This window comes from Thunnus albacares, chromosome 15 (assembly GCF_914725855.1).
Source record: "Thunnus albacares chromosome 15, fThuAlb1.1, whole genome shotgun sequence".
Classification (NCBI taxonomy): Eukaryota; Metazoa; Chordata; class Actinopteri; order Scombriformes; family Scombridae; genus Thunnus; species Thunnus albacares.
The window spans coordinates 18540524-18566373 of NC_058120.1; the positions used below are offsets into that span (position 1 = coordinate 18540524).

At 40.2% G+C, this 25850-nt stretch overlaps 1 protein-coding gene across 2 annotated transcripts; it reads right to left on the minus strand.

The window, feature by feature from the left end:
* Positions 1-1214: 1214 nt before the first annotated feature.
* ddhd1a (DDHD domain containing 1a) lies at positions 1215-25556 on the minus strand. Of its 2 annotated transcripts, XM_044375021.1 has the most exons (14): positions 24234-25556; positions 22466-22642; positions 16962-17063; positions 13439-13567; positions 11524-11671; positions 8618-8727; positions 8183-8289; positions 7809-8071; positions 6811-6886; positions 6380-6529; positions 6016-6080; positions 5741-5913; positions 4987-5184; positions 1215-4809 (listed from the first exon to the last, which is right to left on the minus strand). In XM_044375021.1, exons 1-14 carry the CDS (start codon positions 25024-25026, stop codon positions 4622-4624), a joined length of 2679 nt encoding a protein of 892 aa, XP_044230956.1. In that variant the 5' UTR covers positions 25027-25556; the 3' UTR covers positions 1215-4621. The 2 variants fall into 2 exon arrangements, with proteins under 2 accessions (XP_044230956.1, XP_044230957.1); XM_044375022.1 differs by lacking the exon at positions 16962-17063 and having other exon boundaries at positions 24234-25554.
* Positions 25557-25850: the final 294 nt, after the last annotated feature.

Genomic DNA, 25850 nt, shown 5'->3' on the forward strand with positions numbered 1-25850 from the left:
GCATTTTACTGTATACATGCATTTAATGAAATCATCACACAAGTGACAAGTTTGGAGAAAAGGAAAGAGAAAGAGTGCTATCTCCTTTCTTTCCAGAGCTGCAGAACAATACACACTCCTACACACGCTCTCCAAGCAGTCTGCAGTAAAGACCCATGAATCATCAGCGTTTCTGGCTCAGACCCCCGGTGAACTCGCTCAGCTCCAAGTATCCAGCTCAAGAGCTCCAATCCTCAACTCAGGAATCTGGGCCTTTAGACTACGGTCTGCATCAAAGCGATTTATAACCTCTCTCCCCACAGCTCTGACCCCCTCGTCAGTGTCTGGCGGGCGACCCATTGCCTTTTATAGGCTGTGTTTTAATTGCAGAGTAAACATTTGAGTCAGTCAGATGCAGAGCAGGAGAGTCAGATAGGGTGCTGGCTTGGCTGTTGATGTAAATGAGGAGGGAGAGAAGTGGACGATGTGAGGAAAGAAGTTTACACTGTCTGCATGAGTCGCCTTTGGAAAGAAAAATGACTCTTTTGGCATTTAGACTGTAGTTGGTATGATGTTTGAGTGGGTATTCAAGTGGAATGATATATAATCAAACTTTTCATGTATTTTATGACAATTTAACATCTTACTGACCGACAAACATAAATTGTCAAGGTACAAAATTATAATTAAGAGCATTAACAACTATCAAAATAGTTCAATTAGCTTAGGGCAATAAATGGGAACAAAGATTGAGAGAGGGCTCTGAACAACAGATGGTCAGTAGGACTCTTTGTTCCAGTATTACCTATAGATGGCTGACCTCTCCTGGCCAAACACAGAACAGCAGGCCCTATTGCATTATTTATGAGAATCACCTCAGTCCTAACTGCTCCCATCTGTGAGCCCGGCCTTTGCAGATGTTGCTAAACTGTATTAAAGTGCTAGTGACTCCTATTGAAGCCACAACTGCTGGTGGATCACAATACGGCCTATTCATGATCTATAAGTCAGCTTTGTTATTCGCATCAGGGGGTTGCCTCGGAAAGAATCTGATCTGTGTTTCAGATGAACAAATAGCTCCATTGTCCTCGGAAATCAGTCTGGAAATGAGCAATGACACCATTTTCCTCTGATGATTCCAGCCTCCTCCTACACGACAGCATAAACGGATTCCAAATACAACATTTTTCCTTGTTTTATCTGGTGCGATATGACAGAATAAGAAAAAGTAGTCATTTTAATCCAAAAAAGAAATGCTTTTAATAAAAGGAAATAAATACAGTGCTTTGGATGGCAGTTAGAATCCATTACAGGCATGGGTTATTGCACAGCTCTAGGGACAGACAAAGAACACTTTCCCGGACATCCATTCAAAGTTAGAGCAACAGTGGTGCCTGACATAAATTTAACATAGTTCATTCAATAAACCCACAGTAAATTGTAATGCATGTTCTCTTTTTCACCCAATGACAGATTACATATGGCTGCAGGTCCTTCCTTAATAACATCTAAACATTTTACTGTAAAGACTGACGGTACACTTGTGACATTACTTGATTTTTTTTTTTTTTTTTTTACTGAATAATGGCTTCAAACTGGTGTCAACATCTACAAAACATGTTACAGTAGATGTTTCCCTGATGCTTGCGGTGCTTTGTAACAAGAAAAATATACTGTCATCATTCAAAATGCTGTAGTCAAACTTACAACATGTCTACACAGATTTCTCTGTAATGCTCTCCAGTTTAGTTGCTAAATTTTTAGCAGGCAGAGTGAACACAGTTGCAAATCTGTACTTTAATCAAGAATTGCTCTGATGGAAATTGTGCAAATTTCACATTATACATTTTGGAACCACATAGCCAAATCACAAACACTGGCAGAAACATTGTTGTTATTGTTAAGCTGGTCCGTCCATACTCCGTCAGTGTGTGTTCGCTGTGTCTGAACCCACACAGTGAGATTTAAAGATGCAGAGGCAACAATGGGACTGTCCTTGTATTCTGCATTATGTCTAAAGGTTTCAAAAGGTAAATTGCATGCATGCCGTCCAAGTAACAAAGTACATTAATATTGCTGACCACTTTTCTGCATCTATCACTGCATTGTAACACATGCTCACCAGAAATGAATAAATAAAATCAACAGGCTGTTTTTTAAACATTAATTTTGTGCAATTCATAGCCGACGAATGTGCAAGATCCACCAGATCAAATGTAGAAACACTTTCAAAACATTCTCCCTTATATGTCCATGCTTCTTTTACTGCTTCCAGACTTTTCTGTCATCCGATCATTTGAAAGGCAGTCTGGTTTCAGTCAGTAGGCCTTTGCACACATAACACAGACTTTTGACACCAATAGCTGGTTTCCATTCACTGGTGGATAAGTCAACAACAGGCCTTGATTGTGTGGAACAGTAAAGCAGCAGCTTGCACCATAGCAAATTAGAATAAGCTCTTGATAACTACGATAATATTAACAAGTAGGACACAAAGTAAATTTGACAATGACAATAATCAAGTCTGTCACATTTAACTCCACAATGATTAATCTGAGGATAGTTCCACTTCTTCATCCATTGCAAATGTCTTATAAATGATTTCGCTTTCATCATTTGTGGTTTTCTAGTCATGACAAACACAAGGTTTTTAGATGCGTGTTGGCACTCTCTGCAATGTCTTCTTGCTCCAATACCAACAATACGACACCATGCAAAGTGAGTAAGCTTTCAAACTTCTTCATAATTATTACTGGGCATGTTTGTAAAAGGACGACATTAGAAAAAATAACAACATACGCACCATCATTATTGGAGAAAAGTTCATATATATGCTCTGACAAACCTAAGGCAAAATTCATGATAACCAGCAAAGTATTTTTTGGAAAACTAAAATCATAATTTGCAGTCTTCAGTTGTCCACATTTTCTTAATTTTGGGGTAAATTTGCAAATAGTGTCAATTAGGAGATCACATGTCTAATGTCAGGGAAAACTCAAGTTTTAAGACTAAAAACCCTTCTTTCACATAAAAGTAAAAAGATCCATTTCTTTAAGGGGAAAGTGTGAATAGGTCACCGACTCACCAAAAAAGGCGAAGGAAAAACAATTAACTTTTGTTTGCCATGTATCACAAAAGCCTCAAAATAAAAAAAAAAAGAAGCTGCTTTTACCCCAGGCCAATTGCTGCTTCATGGAGTATGAACTAGACTTAGTATTACTGAAGTCAAGCAGCGTAACAAGCTAGACACATAAATTTTATTTGGCCACAAGTTTGAATCCCATTTCTCAAGATGAGATCCAGGTTTATATCCTCAACAGCCTGAAAATCGCTAGGAAAAATATTTTTAAGAAAAAATACATCTCGTTCCTCTGATTTCATCTAGATATCAATATAAAAGATATGAGCACTGAGAATTCCCTCGTAACTTATCCTTAATATAGAATGACTGAAATTAGTCTGAGTGAATGGGATTGTTCTGAGTGAGACATCTTGTCTATTAAATGACATCATCAAGAGAATTGTAGATTTGGATTCATAAACTCTGTTAGACAATAACTGTACATTGTCTATCCCTTGTTTAAGGGTGGCGATATACATGTTAGGTTACGAGCCTCATGTGGTTATTAAACCTCTGCTAATGTCACATGGAGACTGCAGTAATGTAAGGTGGTGAGCTGTGAGAAAATTCTGTTCTAGTGAACTGTACAGTATATCAAAATGTTTTAATTGGTGCATATCTATTTTAAGAGTCTGATGATGTTAAAAAAGAGGCGAACATTTAAAAAAAAAAAATCATCAGAGGAAGAAAAAGAACCTAAAAGTAGCATATTTGTTATGTCTTTCCTCAGACTCCCAAAACATTATTAAAGGGATAATGCCCTAAGATTTTGTTCAGAAAAACTAAACAAATATTCTACATTGTTTGGCTAATTTTGAAAGGCATTGCACTTGCTTGTTAGCGTTAAGTTTTTCAGATGTAGTTGCTAAAGGTTCATTTTAAAGATAAAACCACTATTTCCTGACAATTCTATTTTTGCTTCCATCATGTCAAAGAAAAGGTGAAAAAGATCAGACACAGAACTGACAGCCTCAGTGACCAGGGATCAGGCAACTGTGTTACAAGGCTCCAGACTGAGTCTGTAGGAGAGAGGCTGGATTGAAGCACTGATGCTATGATTAATAGGAACCTCATTGACACGTAATCAACAGGCTGCAACTATTTGAGTTATAGTTAAAGTTTTAGGGATGAAGCTAGAACTTTCTGCAACTGGGTGCAATAAACCCATACGCGTCAAACTCTTTAGACTCGTATTCCACATTTATATGTAACTTGTGGTCATACTGGCAAAGGGTGCACCTCCTTAGGGGTTCCTGGTCCAATACTGTCACCCTTAGGGTGAGAGATTGTGTACAAACTACACAAAAATAAACAAAAAATGCACAAAAGTATGGGGTCAGTTTGTCAGAAATGATTCCCATGTGTTCAAAGAGCTGGAAAACAGGTAGGTATAGGAAAAAAAAAAGATTAATAGTGTATTTGAACAGATTGTCTGCATGAAAATAAATGAAGTCTAGTTTTGCATCTTGTCAAAAAGATGATGCCATTCAAGTGTGTATGTGTTGTAATTAATGTGCCGCCTCAGTCTGGTTCCAGGTTATCTTCTTCTGGGTCGGAGGGCATGTTCTTCTGCTTGTATATGAAGGTCAACAGGAAGAGTGCTATGTCATGTGAGCACCAGTAGCCTGTGTGTGAGGTCACTGCTGACCAATAGCGGCTCTCCACCAGACCTTCTCGGAGCTCAAAGTCGACGCGCTGCTCCAGCTCCACTGAAGTCAGAAACAGAGACATTATCATTGTTATTTCCACGAAATACATTTGTCAGTTAATAAATAATACTTTCCCAACATGCTTTAAATGTATAAATGAATTATCTACCAACAAAACAAAAGTGAGACTTTCTCTAGGATTGCTTGATTCTGGGCAGGTACAATAAGTGAACTAACATGATGTGTCAGCAGTAGGTGAGGTCGGCCGAATCATACTGGAGAGGCCGTATGCAGACTGGCTTTCTGTCCGCTTCTGCTCCTCTTCTTCAGAGTTGACCCCTCCCTCAAGTCCTAATGACACTGAAGGCTGGCTGTTGGAGCGAGAGAAACGTGAGAAAAGGATGCCTCCGATGCCCTTCCCTATGCTCGCCGCTCCTACAGTGAGGGAGTACGGAAGAGAGAGAAAAAAAAGAGGTCAGCTGGGTGGAATGTAGTTCAGAACGAAACAAAAGAGAGGTAATAAAACCAAAAAATTATTTAAAAGTACAAGGGACCACAGTGTATTTGCATCAATTCTCCATCTCTCCACATGATGGCCCTGTTGACACACTGTAGTCCAAGGGAACATCTTATTTAAAAACATTAATATGTTATTGAGAACAGAATATCTTTTCTTCTCCACCCCAGACACATTTCACTACAGTATCCTATCCCCATACATTTATAATAGTTGAATATAACCTGTTTTGGTTGTATTCGACAGTCTTCTGGACAAATATGCAGTTATGAACCACATAAAACCAGCAGTTTCAGAACTGAAATTTTCAATAATACGTACTGATTCTGTGTAACCCTACAACTATCAGATATACTTTGTACTGATTCTTTCCAAGATTGTGACAGATGCTGATGATGAAATGACCCATCTAGTCATGTGCATTATCAGAGCTAAGTTTGTATCAGAATTTGAAAAGTTATGAAAGTGTCTTACCCAGTATGCTGGCCTTGCCCAAGTTGGTGATAGACTCTCCATAGTGTCGTCGGGCGAGGACAGGAGAAGTGCTTGGGCTGGGGATGCTCTCTGTGTCAGATGCTGGGTCTTTGACTGGGTTCAGGAAGGTGGGCCGTATCTCATCATAGGGTGTGGGGTTAGTGGCACTACACCTGATGGAGAAAACCAACCCAAAATATTCATATATACATATATGTTTCTGTGTGTATTTGAGGGATAACACTAAGTGTTTTGATAGTGCACTAAGTTCTTACCAGTGTATTTGAACAGGTGCAATATTGCTATAATGTTTGAGGATTAGGGGCTCCAGTCTGTAGGCCTGAGGAGAGCAATAAAACTCGGTTAGCTAACAGATAGATGACTAAACTAAGTTAAGTATTTGAAGCTGTCAAATGGGTACACTGCATATTTTCAATTTGCACGTCTGACTAAATTGTAAAAGGCTGGTTTCGATTAGCGGAGCACAGTGGAAAATGTCAAAGCACACCATAAATGTGTGTGTGGTCTAAGTCAAAAATAAAAAAAACAAGACAAGAAGAAAAAAATCTAGACTTGCTGTCATAACCCTGAGTGAAAGAGAGCATCTGCATGGGCTGGGGCAATGAAAGGAAAACTGACCACAGGGTCTGTAGGATGGAAGACATTGAAGAGCCTGCTGCAGATGGAGGTGGGCAGGATATGGTCCTGGTGGCAGCTGGTACCGGGGCGGATCCCTCTCAGGGCCAAGAACACAGCCAGAGGAGAACCCATGCAGAAGAAGTTCTCCACCTGAAAGACAAAAAGTACTAAGATGATATACATGTCCTAACGGGAGTCTTTGTTATTGACATAGATGGTACTGAGATATGATCCTTTTTTGACTAAAATAGGGCAACAATTCAATAAAACACCATTCATGTTTCATTCAATATGATACAATGCGTCTGTGTTGTGAAGTCTTTCTAACAAATATCATTGCAGCAACACAGCAACCGCTAATATTTATCTATTTAGAGTATCACATTGTAATGGTATACATATTGTATTGTTTACATAGTTGGGTATTTTACCTTAAATTTGAGTGCTGGGGGTGCTGACGGTTTAGAGGCTTCCAGTGTTTCAAGTTGATTTTCCAGCTCTCGTAATCTGTTAGAAGCAGAAAGGGGCACAGTGTACAGGAACTTCTCTGAAGCCACAGTTTGACAATCAATTCCAATATAATACTCCATTGATAACGCTACATGTCCTTTTATAATCTGCTATTATCTCAAGCTACCTAGACATACTACATTCGCCGAAGCCAGTCACCAACAGTCTTTGTGCCACTCACATCAACAACCATTTTGCCAGCGGCTTCTCTTTCACTGAGGTAATGGTGCACACAGTAAATGATATTGTACAAACAGAGGGGTGGTGCAGGTGAGCTACATTCCCTTCACAATATTCTGCTGCCTCATGAAACTCAAACAGGACAAACAACTTGCTACCTGACTATTCTAAAATGGAGAAGGAGAAGAGTAGCTCACAGTACATACTGTACTATGTGTGCCAAAGTTAGAGACAAAGGTTTTATGTTGAATTTGGAGCAAAGAGTGGTTGGAAATATAGGAACATCATGGGTTATTTGTTCTTAAAGCTGAAATTACATTTTAAAATTGACATAATGAAGTCCAATCTAAACATCTAGCTAGTTCATTTTTTCCCCTCTTTGTTCATTTTTATACTGCTGCTCTGCAAACTCATTAGAATATAGTGTTGGTGAATTTTATGGAAATACCCACACTGCTGTGTTGGTAAGCTTTCACAGGATCTGTAGTTTTATGTACTGTGAGCTCACAAAGTATTGTTAAAATCATTTAAAGTCATGAAAGTTTCAATTTCTAATATAAGTGCTGTAGTGGGTGCCCAGTTGAATATATATAAGTAAGTAAGTACACCAGGAACAAGCTCAATTTTTTCTTAAAGAAAAAAATGCTGAATCAGAGATTACATTATATTACAGAAGATAGCCCCGACGTGACATCACGACTTCGGCTAGCAGTCACTGATCTAGACTAACCAGTCTTACCTTGTTCTAGTGTGCCGCAGCTGCTCTAAAAGATGTCTCTCTTCATAGGACATCCAGCGCAGGTCCAGCTCCTCTTCCACAGCGCGGTGCTCCTGCAGACAGAAGCGCACAGGATCCCAGCCTGTCATGATGTCATAGGTGATGACGCAGCCGAGGGAGTGAGACACAATGGACACCTTGCCTCCCCTCTCCTCAAACTCAGGGTTCCGGGAGCAGAAAAGTGTGTACAGTCTGTTTAGCTCCTGTGTTAGGCCCTTAGTAATCTAGAGAGAGAGAGAGAGAGAGAGAAAGAGAGTGGAGAGGTTTTAAGGAGAAACAGTGCGTCACAGGAAAGTTTTTTTTTTTTTTTTTTTTTTTATGTGTGTGACTCTCACCTCATCCCGGTAAAGGGGACTGTTGTAGTACATGATGTCCATGGCACTGCTGTTGAGAAGGTCTCTTAGTCCTCTCACTTTGTCCGGTGTGATTGAGTCTACCGTATCTATAGAAACATACCACCAACATCACAGTACAAAACAGAGGTTTTAATGCCACACAATGGTGTCTGTATTTATGTACTTAGTCAACAAAAACTTTAATAACTTGTGTGTTGGTGAGCTTGTATCTCACCATGTTGCTTTATTATTGAATTAACTGCATTGCATACATTCGAATAAGTCAGACTGACGCAAGAGAAAAATACATCCATTGTACGCAAAAACCACACTTCAAGTGCTCACACTTAAAAGCACAAACCAAACACATGAATAGGAATAAATACATACATACAACCACACAAATGCACTCTCTCACAAATACAAATCACAAACCTCCATCCAGAGCCAGCTTGGAGCGCCACTCCACAGGCAGGAACTCCACATGTTCGTCATTGTGCTCCGAAAAGTGCTTCTCCTCCATCTTCCTCACACCCTCCCTTAGCCTGAATAGACACGTAATATACGTTGTTTTTATCAGAGGCCATTATGATAGTTATGTTGGCTGACAGGACAACACGTTCTCCTAAAAAAAAGTGCTTGATTTAGAAACAGCGTCATCAGCACATTGTCTGGGCAGCAGTGTTTTATAATGACAGGTTCTGAGTGGATGAGTAACATCCACTACGTACATTCAGCCCGCTACAGACTGACTAGGGAGTCTGTGTTTGCACTCTTACAGACTTTAATGACTGTCGGGAAGAGAAGAAGGACGCCCATTTTACTGCTCATTGATGCTGCAGCTCCCCTCATGCAGCGCACACACACACACACACACATACAGCACTGCTACTAATCCTATATGGGGCAGCATTAGCTCGCAGGACGCGCTAAATACACAAAGAGACAGAGGGTGAGGTAGGGTGTTGACATTGGCAAATGGAGGCTGAGAGGCTTTTAGATGACTGGGAACCTAATGCAGGTTTGACAGAACTATCTACAGGCGAGAGTATCTGCAGGGGAACTTAAACGCTCTGAGTGCTGAATTACAGAGCTTTCTGTGCTTCGCAAGATTCCTCTTGCTTTTATGTTGGCATTAATTGGGCAGTGAGCTGCTTTGACACACTAGATTTCGCTAAAATTATTTTTAGAGAGACACTCCCTGATTTTGTTTGAGAGCATAATAATGTGCTAAACTCCAGTAATTTCCTCTTTTGCTGTGAATGCTGAAACTCAACTAAACTGTATCAAGTTTCAAAACATCACACATATGGGAATGAAAGAGAAAACCTTAGATGAGAGAAAGAAAGAAACAGAACTAAAAATTGATCTATTAATCTAAGTAAAAGGCAAAACAAGGAACTGGCTAGACATATCGGGTTGATCTTTCCTCTTGGCTGAGGAAGGCGTGTAACGCTGTAATCCACAGGGAGTTGGGAGTGAGGCTTAAAAGTGTTCTGTGGCTTGACTTGGTCTACTTTACCTGCTTAGCTGGCCTAAGCCGCAAGCAATGGGCTGACTCTAACTTTGTGACAGAGACACACATGGCACTGGTCCGCATGTTCTGTACTACTGCCTGAAATGTTCAGTGGTGCCGTTCACAGCCAGATATATCTTCACACAAAGACACAAACATAGAGAAGGACTGTGCCTGGCTTAAGTAACAATTCAGAACTGACTGATAGCCTATACATTGTTGAGCCCCAGTGAGATTTCATGGGTGTACCACTTTATAGACAGGCAGCGACTCTGTAATAATTTGCTTTATCAGCTTTCTGAGGACAGAAGTGAGTATTGTGTCACTCTAACTTCCCCATTAGAGTGACTTCTACACAAATATCTACTATTGAGAGGTTCCTCATTAAAACTTTAGGCCTTTGAAAGACAAAACGTAGTCAGGAGGTTAGTTAAAGGATCAACTAGCAGTGTCAGACCATGCGGATAGTCTCTTTTTTGTGTGCCAAGGTACTGAGATATCTATTTCAGAGAGTTGTGCCAACACTCCACTAAAATGGAAGGACATTTTTTTGCTGTGCTGCTCAAACCACTGAGAAGTTATATTTGGCACAGCTGGAAGCACATGTTTAAAATCTGGATTGCTGATATTGGTGTAACTGGTTCACTTCAGTTTCAACACTGAGATATCATGAGTCTCAGCTGATAGGATATAAATAAAATTTGTTTAGCCTTTTATGTTCCCTCAGTTTGATTGTGTTGCATGAATATTGCACTGTTTCTCTATTTGCTTATGTTGCAGTCCCTCACTAAATGCAACGTATCTGGGAAATATGTTTCTCTCTTTGCTCGTGGTTTCTCAAGTTTCAGTGCCTTGTGTTCTCTTGGCCACCAGACTGCACGAACATTGACAATACAAAGAATAAAGTGAGTGAACAGTGAGAAAAGACAAAGAGAGTGAGGAAGATTGAGAGAGGAGGGGAGGAGAACAAAACACAAAAGCTGCAGGTGCATTGTTGTCCAGAGAAATGCCTTGCATAGCTATAACTATGGGTGTCTTTGGGTGAACCAAACAGAGGGAAAAAACAGAAAAATATCCAGCCAAAGTATGAATGTATTTATATATTTTCATGACTCCACGTGACACTACTTATGAAGTTCTTATATAACAGTACCTGAATTCAAATACCTGAATAATTGCTGTGTATTTATAATGAGCACTGTTGTGTTGCATTCCATAAATGCACTAGTTAAATAGTTGGCAACAGTGTTGAACAAAAAAGTAATCTGGAATCAGAAGAACCTGCCAGACAGGTCGATATCTGAAACCCTTCATCAGTATAAAAACACAACATGTGATGTAAGAGCAGTTAGGAGGACGGGGAATAGACCACACAGAAAATGTCAACGTGTATTTCATAACTATTTAAAGGAACAAGATATTATCAGGCTTTTCTAGCATATCAGAGATACAAAGTAAATAGAAAGAAGAAATAGATGATCTTTATAAAAGCTAAAGATAAAACAGAACAACAGGATGAGAAGTGTGAGAGACAGATTGTGCCTGGAACAGAAGAGAATAGGAACAGAGAGCAAACAAACATATGGGAATTCAAACATCACATCATCCCAGAGAGATTTCTTCTCATTATGTGCTTGCACTTGGAACTGGTTTTGGTTCATGTTCAAGTAAAAAAAAAAAAAAAAAAAAAGAGTAGAAAGGAAGAAGTTGTCCTTTATAAGCCTGTCTTTATAAGGCCCTTTACAGATTCTAAAAGAATAAAAGTAAAAACTCGGTGGTCTAACTGACATCTTCAGTCAATTTATCTTATCTCAATTTAACTCACATTCCCGTGTTTTTAATAATGCGTCCCTGGTCCATCTTCTGTCCAATCCCATGGACCACAAAGACAACGTGTGTAGTCTGAGGGGGTCTGTCCTCTGGGGAGGCCTCCTCGACAAAACCTCGATGGAGCCGTGTTCCACTACTGGAGGCTGGAAGAGGAGAGAGAGCACAGGTTGGATCATTATTTTCAGTAGCTGGTTGTTTGTGTGTGATTTTTCCTTTAACTTTACTGTCCAGTAAACTTTTTATACAATATTTTCTGTACTGTATTGCTAAATAAGCACATCTCCACTTTGTCCACTAGAAGGCTATAAATATCCGGGTGTTTAAGTAACGTGCTGTTCTGAGTCCAAAGAGGCCAGTAGGTGAGACAAGGTCCTGCTGTGACTGTGGCCCGAGACTCAGTGGCAGCAATTGTAATGTGCCTAGAGGACCGAGTGAGTGTCCTTATTTAGAATCTACAGTCTAGTCCAGTCATGTGCTGTATGGCAAGGTGATAGGAGCCAATGGAATTTACTGCTGTCTGGATAGCACTAAGGAGATTTCCCCTCACTGGGCATTTGTGTGTCAGGGGGGATTGAGATAACCAATGCCTGCTTCGCCTCTTATAATCTGTGAGCAGGAGATGAAAATGTACCATAGAGCTAGGAGTTTGTAGATCAGATTAGACTCATCCATACAGATCAAACATCAGACCTGGGGTCAAACTGAAGTTGACATCTTTTCAGGTACACTTAGGCCATTTGATCAAACCTAGCTCTGAAAATACAGATGGAGACCGCATGATTTTCTGGGCTAATCCAGTTAAGGGACTGGACTATACCCAGCCACGTTTAAACAGCTGTTGGATAATGGCAAATAGCAGCACACTGTGGATGCAGTAATAAGTGTGTCATGTGTACATAAGATGGGCAGAAAAGTGGGAACAGGTGTGGACCTGGTCACATAGGGTATCAGCAAAATACCAGACAACTGGGCGGTTAGCCATGAAATTTTATTCAGGTCAAACTACTGGATGGATTTCCATGAACTTTGGTACAGATATTCATATTCATGCCCCCCTCAGGATGATTTGTAACAGCTTTGGTGATCCCTTAACCTTTCATCTAGGAACATAATTAGGTCAAAATTTTATTTCGTCCAGTACTTTTTTTATGACCAAATAGGCCTACCTACAAAAATAATAACATTTTATCAGACTCAAACACTGCGTTTAGGGCTAATGAACAAATGTTAGCATGCTAACATGCTAAAAGAAGACGGTGAACATAATTATTACCATAATTAACAGCAACATGTTACCATTATCACTGACTACGTTCACATGCACACTCATATTCCACTACTATTCCGAATATGACAATATTCCGAATTGGATACAGGCCATGTAAACAGCATATTCCATTTGGATATTCTGAATTAAGCCTTATTCCGAATGTCAGTGAGAATGTTAGCATGCTGTCATTAGCATTTAGCTCAAATCATCGATGTGTCCAAGTACAGGCTACCATGGCCGCTAACATGGCTGTTGACTAGTCTTGTTTGACTAAATGTTTGGCATCATAGCAACTATAGCCAGAAGCTACAGCAAAAGGGATAACAAACTGCTTATATTTTGAAAAGTGTGACATGAACTTGGTTCAATAATTATAAGACAATACAGTCTTCAATGTATTATAAATTATGTCATTGCTAGTTTCATAATCTATATTTTTTGAGTAATATGTATAGTAATGCAATCCCTTGTAGCAGGAGTAAAAATTTGATAAAACCCTGATTAAATCAAATTATTTAGGCCACATGCTGGTCTAACAGTAGATTTCAAACTAAGAAACACAGACACAAATGCATATAGTATGATATAGTTTGCCCACTGTATTATTTGGAAAGATAATGACAGTGTGTACATTACATACCTTTGGAGAAGCCCAGTTTCTGGGTGACTGTGCGTGCAATTTTGGAAGTGGTGGCATCACTGTAGAGGTAGACCTCGTCCACACTGTGCCAATCCACATGGGTCCGACTCAGCTTCAGACTGTGGATGGCTGCGGGGAGGGGGCAGTGAGAGAGGAGTGAGTGAATGAATAGACAGAGGACAGAAAGAGGGGCATTGGCAGATGGTGTGGGAAGTTGGGCAAAGGAAAAGGGAAAACGATGAAGGAAAAAGGATCACCAATACAAAGGGTTGTGATTACAAATTTTAAGGTGAGCAGAGGAAGAGAGATTGAAGACATAAGAATTACACCAAGTTGTGACCATCTTGAATGCAGTAAAAAATAGCAAAAGTCTAGGATTGATCTATTCAAACAGCTCAATCAAATGCAGTCTAGAGCATTGATCTGCGATTAGAAAGAAAAACAAATCCAACTACCACGCACCATGATTGTGTCTATCAGCTCTTGCTTGTCCGTCCTGCTTATGTATCATCATTCTGCGTAGACTGAATGTATTTATGTGCTTGTGCTGTAATAACATAAATCAATTTTCACTTTAAGTTCAGTTTTTCCCAGGTTGTTACTTCACAGTGTAATGCAGGGACTGGAGCAAGTAAGAGCAGAGGTATAGCTAGAGAGGAGACACCATTTGCCACAGAAGCTAAGAGTGATAAATGAAACTGGTTGACTTGAGAGAGCTAAGCTTTCTATCCCTGAAGCATGTCCTTTACATGTCCTGTGCAGTTAAGTTCATCTAGATGAGATTGGTAGAAGGCTTTGGCACTAGTCCAGTACACAGTCATGGCTCTTTGTACTGCTCTGGACCAATCTGGGGATTAAAACCCTTGAGAACGGGGTAAAGTACTTGGAGAAATTCAATGTTCCAGGTACTAATATAGTCTTTCAAGAGGCAAAATGTGATCCAAAGACCTTCTGAGTATATTTTGTATCTACTATACCTTTCATGGAGAGAGAGAGAAAAAAAGACTTAATATATGTGTGTATGAGTCTTGTGCATTCTTCCACGGGTTTTTTCTTCTCTTTCAGTATCTGGACATTCAGTATTTTAAACATTCCTGGGTAATACAGACATGTGACAATGTCTACAGGGCAAAAATGTGTCCAGAAATGTCCTTACACGTTTAGTTGTCTCTCTTGTAACTTCCCATGTAAATTAATAAAACAAGATACAGTATATATCAACAGAGCCAATGTGTTTGTGTGTCACATGGTGAAGATCAGCTGGGCCTGTGCAGCCCGGTGGGCTAATATCTTCATTGGAAACGCATGACTGGTGGGTAGAGAGAGGCCTAAAGCGGTGAAGATGCAGTTTGCATCTTCACTGTGCCCTGTTCACTCAGAGGGCAACCAGTGTGAAAACCAGGGTGTGGAAGTAGACGGACATGCAAGGTCTGGAAGAAGAGTTTGTCACAAGGAGCAGAAGTTTTGGAGTGAAAGGCACTAAACAAATATGGGATAACAGAGGGCAAAGACATCTGAAATAATTTAGGACATCCATTCTCCCAGCTAGATAAAATAAAACTCATGTCCATTTTATTCAAATACAATAGAAAACCCGAGGGGAAAGACCCCGTGGGGATTCCTATGTCACATGTTTCCATTTATCTTTTCAGATCCTCAAATGAAACCACTCAGCAGCAAAAGAAACACATGCTTAATTTCTACCACACCACACATATCACTAAACCACTATGACAGCAGCAGCTAAGGGAAACAATCCACTCTTCTGAGAAGAGTACCTTTCACCATCCAGTTAGGCTACATCTCAACCTGTTTAAAGTGGCTTCATTTTCTCATTTACCTCATGCACTCACAAGTGAAGACAGGGGAGAAAAGAATTTGCCCTTAGGTCTACACACTGTAATACAAGGGTGGATGAGGCCACTTTAGACTGTTGAGTTGTATTTGTAGCCGAGTCCACTGTAAAACAGGAGGAGGAGACCGACTAGAATAGAAATTATGTTAAACTTATCAATATCAAATGTTGGTTTTGATGGCATATACTAGTGAAGATGTAGCCAGTAAGATAGAGACATGCTAAGGGGTTGTACAAAGACACTTCCTGTTTTACAATGAAAGGCAATGCATTGTGAAAGAAAGGGTAAGGAAAGGGAGACCAAAGTGTGCTGAGGAGCTGGCAGTCAAGAGTTTACTAAGGGAGTTCTCTAACATGGCTATGGAGACTTACTGAGGGACATCGGGTGAGGGAGAGGGTTAAAAAGTAAGGGATGTGACAAAGAGTTGGGAGGAACTGAGTAAGATGTGGAAGTAACAAATAACTGGTAAATAGTGTGTGGGAGAGTTTGGGAAAGGAGCAGGAAGCATGGAGCAGGGAGGAGAGGAGTTAAAGAGATGAAAAGGGAAGGGCTCCTTAAATTAACCATAAGTACAATGTGTTATTGTAGCGGTCTGGGGCTCTGACTTTTGTTTTCTAAGGAAGAGTAACAAGACACTAGTTACAATTATTGCTTGGGTAAAGCCTGACAAACATGCCAACTATATCCCCTACATCAGGTTCCTCTGCCTCATATGGAGACAAGACAGATTATTAGTGCAATGTTCATGCAATGTCAGTAAGCGTACTTTTTGCAGTACTGTAATACTCTAATGCAGGGGTTGTGTTATGCAGGAAAATCAACTGTTTGATTATGCACAGGTTCTGTCAAGGTAGGCTATACTTTGGATACAAAGCTTTCTGTTAATGGCGACTGAGATTTACTGTAAAATGAGGACACTGACCCTAAGACCTCTCTGTTTAGCATTTTTGATGAGGGTCAATAGATCCAGAACTAGGACACTGATGGACTTCTAAGAGGCCGACTCTATACAACATGTTAGGGGGCTATAGTAAAGGGCCACAATGGCTCCTCTGTTCAGCTCATCACTTGTGCTTGGCTCTCAACAGAGAGCTTTGTTCATTGCCCTTAGAGCGGGAGCTGGTGACGGTGGTTCATTAATGATATGGTCGAAATGCCAGAGGGGATGAGAGAGAGCAAGAAAGCGATGAGAGAGAAAGGGGTGATGAGGTTGGACAAATAAAAAGGGGTAGAATCAGGTGGCTTTTTCGAGGACCAGCTTATTTCCACTGGTTTAAGGGGTCTTGTGCTAGTAGCTGAGTAAACCATGTTGTCTGCTCAGGATCCCAGCAGGAAGATGAGAGACAGATACACAGGTTTCCTCAAAAAGCAGTAACAGCAACAGCAGTAGTACCAAACTCCGGGTCACAGCACAAAGGGAGACGTTCTAGCAACTAGGCCCAGTTAAGGCTGCAATGGAGAACTGGGAGAGCAGCCTAAATCCATTTTTAGCACAACCATTTCTAACTGAGCCTAGGTCTAGCTCTAAATATTAGCTTTTAGAGGTCTGCACCACAAAGAAAGGAAAATGTAGTTCCACAGAGACCTACGATCTACAAGGAGAGAGGGTATAAACTAGCAGATATAATAAAGTAAAAAAAAAAACAAAACGTTGTATTTTACAGTACCTTGGCAGCGTTTGCGCTTGTGACATGTAGTTCTAGCACTCGTCTGATATCCACTCCATTTGAACAGAAAAGGGAGGTAGAAAGGGGGCAGGTGGGAGAGAACTAACAACCAAGAGAGAGTGAGTAATGGCCATTACCCTGGTGTCAGTCACACAGGCTACCGCTGCCATCAGTCTTGAAAAGGCAAATCTATCAAGTAGCGCTGCTATCAGATAACCACCTCAAGGCCCTGGAGCCTGGTGGCTGCAGGCAGATACCTTAGAAATTAACTGAAACAATGCCTTCGTAGTAGACTTAGTAACTCAGCCTACAGTCCATTATGCAGCGCTGCTTGACACATGCCCAAGATGACTGAGGTAGCTCCTGAATTACACTGATTATAAAAAATCTACTGTCTTTACTGTGAGGTAAAGACTAAACATGTTATTAAGTTAACCACCATTTCTTAACAGAACATTATGTTTGTCAGTACTTGACTATGGTAGGTAACAAAAGTGTCATTTGGGGGATACCAAATGGTTTCCAACAAATACATGACTAAAATAAAAAGAAAATACAAAATAAAACCATGTCATATAATAAGAGGCATAGAGACCACAAGTTGGTCAACATTTTCAGACCCATTTGTGAAAAAAAATGAGACAAAAATAAGAGCATACACTCTTAAAACGCATGTTTTCATTTGGGTTAATGAATAATTAATAACAATTTTAGGAAATTGGTGTTGAATTCCACTAAAGGAGGAAGGAACATACTGACTACAAACATCAGCATGAGAAATGAAATGAGACTATGGTATGGTTTATTTTTAAATTCAAATTTTTAACTGATCCAAATAAATCTGTACCTGAAGCTGCTAAGACAGAAATCTTCAAGGAGAGCTAGCTTAATATTGGCAGGTGAAACTGAATACTACTCATTGTGGATTAAAGAGTGAATGTAAAAATGCAATTTATGCACATGTTCCTGTGACTGTGCTGCAATGTTAGCATTGGTGTAAGAGTAACACAATATTTTTTCTACCACTGTTATGTAAAGATTAAATAGTATTTTCTGTTAAGTAATTTAAAGCCTATACTGGTAAGTGGGAGTGTTTTTACAGTGAGAATAGTATTTATATTATTATATGTGGTTTAATGTCAACAAAATATAATTTAATAGCTAAACAGGTTTGTGTGCTATGATCTAATCAGTTATTTATAATGTGTCATTGTTGGTAAACATTTACTATATTGAAATAATTGGTAAAATACATCCATCCATATATAATAACCAAACAATTACATACTAGTTAAAAATCAACATTAACTAACAGAAGCTCCATAAACATTAAATCTATGAATGAAGTGGATATCTTGATTTGACATTTTAAAAGGCCTCCTCAACATTTGTTAATCAAATCGGCAAAGTCCACAAATTGCAAATCTGACTAAATCATTCATTCCGTGACAACACAGACAACAGACTTGCAAATGTCAGCAGTGTCTCACTCAGCAGAGGTGAAAGGCTGAGGAGAAGAGACCTGCTGAGTGCACAGGAAGTTTGTTTTCTGTAAAAGCTATCAGTGAAGTCAATTTGGACATTATGGCACTGATGGATCCATCCATAAAACATGTGCTCCCTAATGACTGTACATATGCACAATGCACAGCATCCTCATATGGATGTCACAAGGGACAAATAGCCTCAATTTGTGTGGCAGCTTGTAGTGTATGATGGTCCTTTGGGTTGAGGACACACTACATGGCTTATAGCTCACCTGAAGACACAAATGAACCAATATACCACTCATTTCCAGATCAGACCAAACAAGTCTAGACTTTGTTATTATACCCCCTGATGATTTCAAACATGATATTTTGAGCACAAGTGATGACCACATCCAACTTACTGCCGAATGATTGGCCATCTATGATACAAGACAATGAATGAATAAATAGATAAAACATTTAATAAAATCCCAAGAGCTAGTTGTTAGGTTTGTAATCTCTTATTTTAAGCGTGTGTCAATCATCAGTCTCTCTGTGTTCCCAGCCTCACGTGCTGCTTTAAATTACTATGTAAGCTGTACAAAAATACCAAATGTACTGTGCTGACAGATGACCTCGTGCCCAGCCCGCTGGATTCTTGCTTGATTTTTCCTTGACGTTTGAGAGGCCTGGCGGACTGGGACACACCCTACAGTTTCCACAGCCCTACCGCTCTATACCCACACACACGTGGGTATTTCTCGTAGTTCTTAAACTAACTGAATGGGATCCTCTTCTAATTAAATATTTGTTCTCTTTTTTCTATTTCATATGTGCTCTGAAAAACATTTTCCACAGTCAGGCTTGGGGAAAAAAAAACAGTTGCTGCTGCTTTTTACAGATCAAAGTTGGGAAATACAAATAAAAACTTTAAAAGACAATTTATAAATCTATCAACTGTATCGACCTTGTGGCTATTTTCAGCTTCAATAACAAAAAAATAAGAGCTGCAAGTGCCTCTCAAGTGCCACAAGTTCACCTTCTGTGACCACTGTCAACTTTCCTCTGTGCTCAAACAGCAGCAGACACTCTTCAAAGAAAGTAATAAACAGTAAACACAGATAAGCCAGTAAGGGCTAATGAATCTGGGAGGGGGAGGAGAATTATGAAATATCTTTACAGGTTAAAACTAGTGTATAAATTTTGATCAGACATTGAAGCTCTCCATTCACGTAGGAAACCATCTATAAGGGTTAATTCATCTTTTCAAATACATAAAAGCCATCAAATCAATTCTTATTTCTTCTGATACTGTGAATTAACTAGTGTCAAGACTACTATTTGCATTTATGACCACCATAGTTTAATTAAAATATTGATCTTTCTTTAGTAGAGTACACTACATCATGTACAGGTGAATGTTGGGTTAAATAAATGATAAACTACTGGCTGCGCGACAGCAAAAAGATGAATTGCAATGAATTAGAAGGATGAAGGATGGATCAACAAACGACTCTCTCTCTGTACATTCCTAGAGATTATATCAATGGAGGGACCTCTTACCTTTATGGACTAGATAATGAAGAACAACAGTCATAGAAGGACATAACAGCACGTGTCGAGGACATTCCCATCTTATCTGGAATGTATATGATCACGTGTATTGTATATATATATATACACAGTGGGGTTGCAACTATCGATCAATCAGCCAATTATTTTCTCAATTAAAAATCAAAGGGATATTCATTTCAGTCACATGGGGAAAAGTGGTACATCTTAGCAGTTGGGAGATTTGAACTGTAAAATATCTGGCATTTTGGCTCGATTTCTTCCCCTTGGTGGACTGATGGTGCTAATCATTTCAGCTTTAATATATAATTCTTTGTATTACAGTCTTTGTGTAATATGACTGCCTCACAACTCATTTAACTAACCTATTGGTTATGAACCTTCTGTATCATCTTCATCTTTTATTTTGTTTTATCAGTTTATCTATTTTCCGATTTAAAAAAAAAAAGATTTTTTTATATTCAGGGGGAGGAGGACAGTCTGTTGTCTTTAAACAATACATACATTTTAATTGTCAAATTCAGATTCATGAAGAATCAGTAGACAACTATGTCTCAGAAAAGAACAGGACATCCATGCTCTCTTTTGAAGTGTGAGTAATAGTCCTGCCTACATTGTCATGTTATGCTTGCATAGCATGCTGGTATGCCTTCCATATGTGTTCTGCTTCACTAACCTTTAGTCTCAGCTAGCTACTGAGGCACAAGGAGAGAGAAGGGTAGACGGGACAGAGAGATGATAGGGAGGAGGTGACAGTAAGAGATAGCAGGGGAAATGTATGTACTGCGGCACTGTCAGAGCTCAGCCCGCTCGCTTTATGATCCATTTATCAGTTGTAATGCGGTTCAAGGTAGTCTACTTATGGCTGTAAAAGCTCCAGCTTATTAGTTTCAAGATAAAATTCTGAGAAGGTTCCCTTTAACAAAGACCGAAACAAAGTGAATTAACAGGATTTATCAGCTAGATTTAAGAGTGTAAAACAATCTGTCAACAAAGGCAGCGGGAAGGTCCCAAACAGAAGTGGGCTGTTTCCATGTACATGAAATGAATTAAATTATAGGAACATGTAAAAATAAGACAAGCCTGGGGTTTCTCACTACGTGATGTGGTGAGCAGATTTATACGGCACTCTTGCTGTAATGCATCTCACCCACAGGACAAGCTAAGGTCATATGATTTGTGTGTTGTGCAATAGAGGGACCTCCTAGTGTAAAAAAAAAAGCAATTTATGTGCCTTTGTACTATATTTGACACACCTTACAGATGATCTGATTATGATCATTCTGTCTTCTGTGACTGTTTATGTGCCTGTGTACATATACAGATATTTAAGTGTCCATGTGTACATGTACACAAATGCTTGTGGAACACCAGTGACCTTTCGGTTTTGTCTTAACGAGTTCAGTCTGAGGAAGCTAGAAGAAGTGGTAGCACAAATGGTGGCGAAGCAAGCAAGACTGGCCAATGTATTGTAATCACTTTCCCCTGCTCTGTTGATGGCTTTATTTTTAGGCCTTAATTTATTCTGAGTAGGGGGGAGCTAAAGTAATAGAGAGTCGGGGTAAGCAATGAAAAAACAGATAAATGGATAGATTTGTAATATAAATCTATAACCTATTCACTGACTAAGGGGTTGATTATGACTATGATTTATCTGCCACTATATAATTTAGGCATCACAATGTAAGATTTTGCATGTTTCAGTTACTTTGGTGATGTTTTGATGCATGTTTCTGTCGCATTCATCCGCTCAGTTTTCATAATACAGACTAAATGTTTTCTCACTCTCTTCAACAGTTGCTGCATCTTTTTCTCTCTATTTATCGGCCACATTCACACACCCACGCATTAATCAGCAGTCAAGGTCCTGTAGATCTGGCAGCCTTAAGGAGAATGCTGAATCAAAGAACCTCTTTCTTATTGCCTTTCACAGCTAAAGCCTGCTACATCTTTCCCAAGCCAGCCCTGTGAGAGAGAGAGACGTGCCAGAATGTACGAGCTGCACCTGCTTTACATTGGGAGGATGACATGACAAAACCTACGCACACGTGAATGGAAGCACCTGTTCCTTTCGTTCCTGAGAGGTAGGGCTGTCACATAATTCACCATTTATGACTTACAATACTTTCCTTCTGCCTTTATTGTGAGGATGATGACTTCACTATTAATGGAATTTATAACTAATAACACCCATGGGAGCATTTTAAGACCTTGCTGCTCTAACACAACACTGTGTAAGTATTATTTTACAAGATATTGCCTGCCTGGAATGAAAATACTGCTGAGTTGGCAAATCCACCAGTAAAAAGATGTACAATGTTTATGCTACTGGTAAGAAATCAGTCACAATCAAGTTATATCTACTTTTATTGATTTAAACCTTAAGTTATAAGAATGGATGCTTCTGTGCTGTGTTGTTATCTCAACCTTATTGTTCTACCCGTGCCCTTCCCCAGAGCTCACCATCTTTACTGTCGACGGTTCTGACGACCAAATCCGTTTCGAATGTGTCCTGCATCTGTTGCCCACGAAAATGGTTCAGGTGCTCCTGCTCGATAAGGTCACTCTCCTCTTCCTCTAAAGGGAGCCAGGTACCATCAATGAACCACTGGCCTCTCATCACTGGAATGTGATCTTGTTCTGTATAACAGTAAAAATAGCATACATTTGGTCACAGATGCAAAAGAATAACACTTTTGGCTGTGGTGGAATGTATTACTGAATACAACTATGTTTCATTTTGTTTGGCTCTGTATATGTCATGTAGAAATTCTCCCAAGTAACGGTGCCACTACAGTCGCTTTCTAGGAACCGACTCCATTGTTCATCCTTTCAGAATGTGTTGGATGATAAAAGCTGATTTCCATTTAACCCAACAAGTCTGGCAAATCCATGAGGGCCAAGTCTCAGTGGCTTATGGAGCGAGGCCAGTTTTGATTACAGTCTTGACTGACACCATTAAATGATTCACTAGTGGTGAATAAGAGTGTAATAGCAAATCTGAATGTAGGCACACTTGGAAAAAGACAGAGACCTTTCAATCACTTTCTGTACATTGTGAGATTGCTCTATTCTGGACAAATATAAAAACGCATTAGCATCTTCTTATTTACAGTGACTGCAAAAAAACAAGTAAGAGACAGGTCCACAACGCTGAGATAGACACACAAAAAAGACAAACTGAAAGAGGCTCACAGTAGATACTATTCGCTCATTTGTTGAGGTGGTTCATGTCTGGTCAGCAAAGATAAGTGCGTGTGCCTATATGTTTCAAGTTCCAATGTATGAGTAGAAATATGCAGCTATTACAAATAAATGCCTGGACACCTTACAAAACCTTATTTTTTAACTTCTTATATCAAAATATCTGGGGGTTTTGCTTCTTGGATTACTGTATATATTTTTTTTAAAAACCCTGCCCCTCCACTCCCCACCTTACATAAACAACCCTCTCTCTCCCCAAGTGGTGTCCAGTTGGTTTACTTTTTAAAAATAATCTCTTTTTGTATTAGTTTCCATCTCGAAATGTAGTGCCTTGAAAACTTAAACACTTACAAGACACTGTGTTGGCAGACATTGACCAAGCTGAAACAGCACAGCAAGGGCCTTTACATACAACAAAGGGCTTACATCTACAGCATGAACATCCAGAAAAATGACCGCTTCTCTAAATGTCACTTGGCGTTAACCTTCAGAAGAACCAGCTACCCATGGACCCTTTCATCACAGTCAGGTTTTCTGGAGCTTCTATAGTGACTGCCTTCATTTATTCCCTGCCTTTTCCTGGAAATATCCATGAATTAGTAAGCACAGATTAGCTAAACCCAACAGACTGACTTCCTGGACTGTTTGGATGTTGCCAAAAGTAAGTAATTAGGTCTGCTTAGCCAGTGAAAAGTGTCACATAACCCAAACTGCAATATAATGCATAACTTAACTAAAATGAATAAATAAACAGCTGCGTGTATGTATCTCTTACAGTATAGGGAGTGGATGTTGCTTGTAATGACTCCCTGAAGAGATAAGGCTCACTAATCTGTATGCTGATAGCCATTATACTGCAGAATGTGCGGTAAAGTGTATGTAGTATATGTACACTGCAGGTATTAGTACTATGGACATGCACTCAGTTGGTGATGCTTCTGGGACCTGCCACCATGATTTGTGACTGATGCACACCAAAAATATGATTTTATAGACTTTGATTAGGTTTTTCTTTAGTGATACTTACGCTTCCAGTAAACAGGATTGCATTCCCTCTCTTTAACATCCACCTCATAGAGTCCTCCCCGGACACAGACAGGCTCTACGTTGATTTCAATGCTGTCAGGGTCTCTCTCATCCGAGGAGACGGTGGATGTGTCCTGAGACCCCCGGCCTCCGTGCACACTGCTGGTCCTCGTCTCCACCGGCACTGCGCCGTTGAGCCCTCTGCTCTCCACACTGTTATCACCGCACTCCTCCTCCCCGCCGCTGACCTGGGAGCCTGCTGCACCAGGGTTCAGCTCGCAATATTTACGAAACATGACCTCAATTTTAAGTGAGTCGTGCCCGACAAACGGCTTCCAGGTTTTCTTGTCCTCTTTGTAGAACCACCGTACCTCCTCCGGACCGAGTTCCGTGACCACCTCGTTGTAGCGGTGTCTGGAGCTGTTGGACCTCGACCTCTTCCTCCTCTCGAACAACGGACCAGCGTTGTTCCCATCGTTGTCGCTGTATTCCAGAGAGCTGCTGTCGAGGTATGCTGTCGGGGAACTCAGGTCCAACAACAGCCCGCCTTGGGTGCTGTGGTGTCTGGAGTGTAGAAGCGGCAGGTGTCCTTCCAGTCCGGACTGGACGGAGGACATCCCTGACTGCAGCTTACCGTCCATAGGGCTCATCTCGTGACAGCACGAAAACACATCGCTGCCCAAAGCCCACTCCTTGTTGTTGTTGGTAGCGTCAACGCTGACCGGTGAACCTTTACTGTCGGTGCTCAAAGAGCTAAACGTGGACGTTTTGGTTGTAATGTTGAAACTGCTCATAACTATTTGAGCAACCCAACCTCACTAACGTTACCTCCTCGTCCGTCACTTCACCTAAAGCAAACTCTGACTACTTCGCAACAGCTACCGCAAGATATCATGCTAATTTTTGCTAAAAAAAAATAAAAGACAGCAGAATTAAACACCTCCAGGTAAACTCCCTCCTCATTTGCTTGAATGCAGCAGAGCTGTCGCAGCATCAGCTTGTTAGCTTGCTAGCCAGCTACGGCTAATGAAGCCGGTTGGACAACTCCGTCCGTGGCTAGCTTATTAGCAACGTTACAACCGGAAAACCTGTTCGCCTTTTTTATCCTACTCCTCTAACTAACACAAACCTGCGTCATATCACTTCCCTGTCATCGAGTCGCTTTACTCCAGCTTGATAGGAGTAGTTTTGCTGTCACCATACTTTGCGTGTTCCGAGTCTCTGTGGAATTTCAGATTTATTCGTTGTCCAAACAAATCTTGCATAGAGACAGTGCTGTAGTATGCGTGTGCGCGACTTGACAGCTGACGCATAGATCACAGGATTCGTTCGTGAACGCGCACGTAGAAACTGCGCGAACGCGACGACAGGTTTTTTTTCTCCTCCGTTCATAAAACGCATTCTTGTCATTGTGCAGTAGATGGAGACAAATGCCCATTAATGGTTATTGGCGTCGACTTAAAGGACTGGTTCACATTTTTTCTTAAAACAACAGTCAGGCGCCCATATGGACACTGAAAGAGGTTTTCCTTGCTGTAATTATTGTCCCTTCATAATGCATTTACAATGTAAGTGACGAGGGTCAAAGTCCACAAGCCCCATGCTGTCTAAAAAATGT

Excerpts from the sequence above, each read along its gene's own strand:
- ddhd1a (XM_044375021.1), bottom strand. The coding sequence starts at position 25,026 with ATGAGCAGTTTCAACATTACAACCAAAACGTCCACGTTTAGCTCTTTG. Across the intron at positions 8,290-8,617 it reads CAAGCTGGCTCTGGATGGAG|ATACGGTAGACTCAATCACA; the intron begins GTTTGTGATTTG and ends ATGTTTCTATAG. Across the intron at positions 8,072-8,182 it reads GTCCCCTTTACCGGGATGAG|ATTACTAAGGGCCTAACACA; the intron begins GTGAGAGTCACA and ends CTCTCTCTCTAG.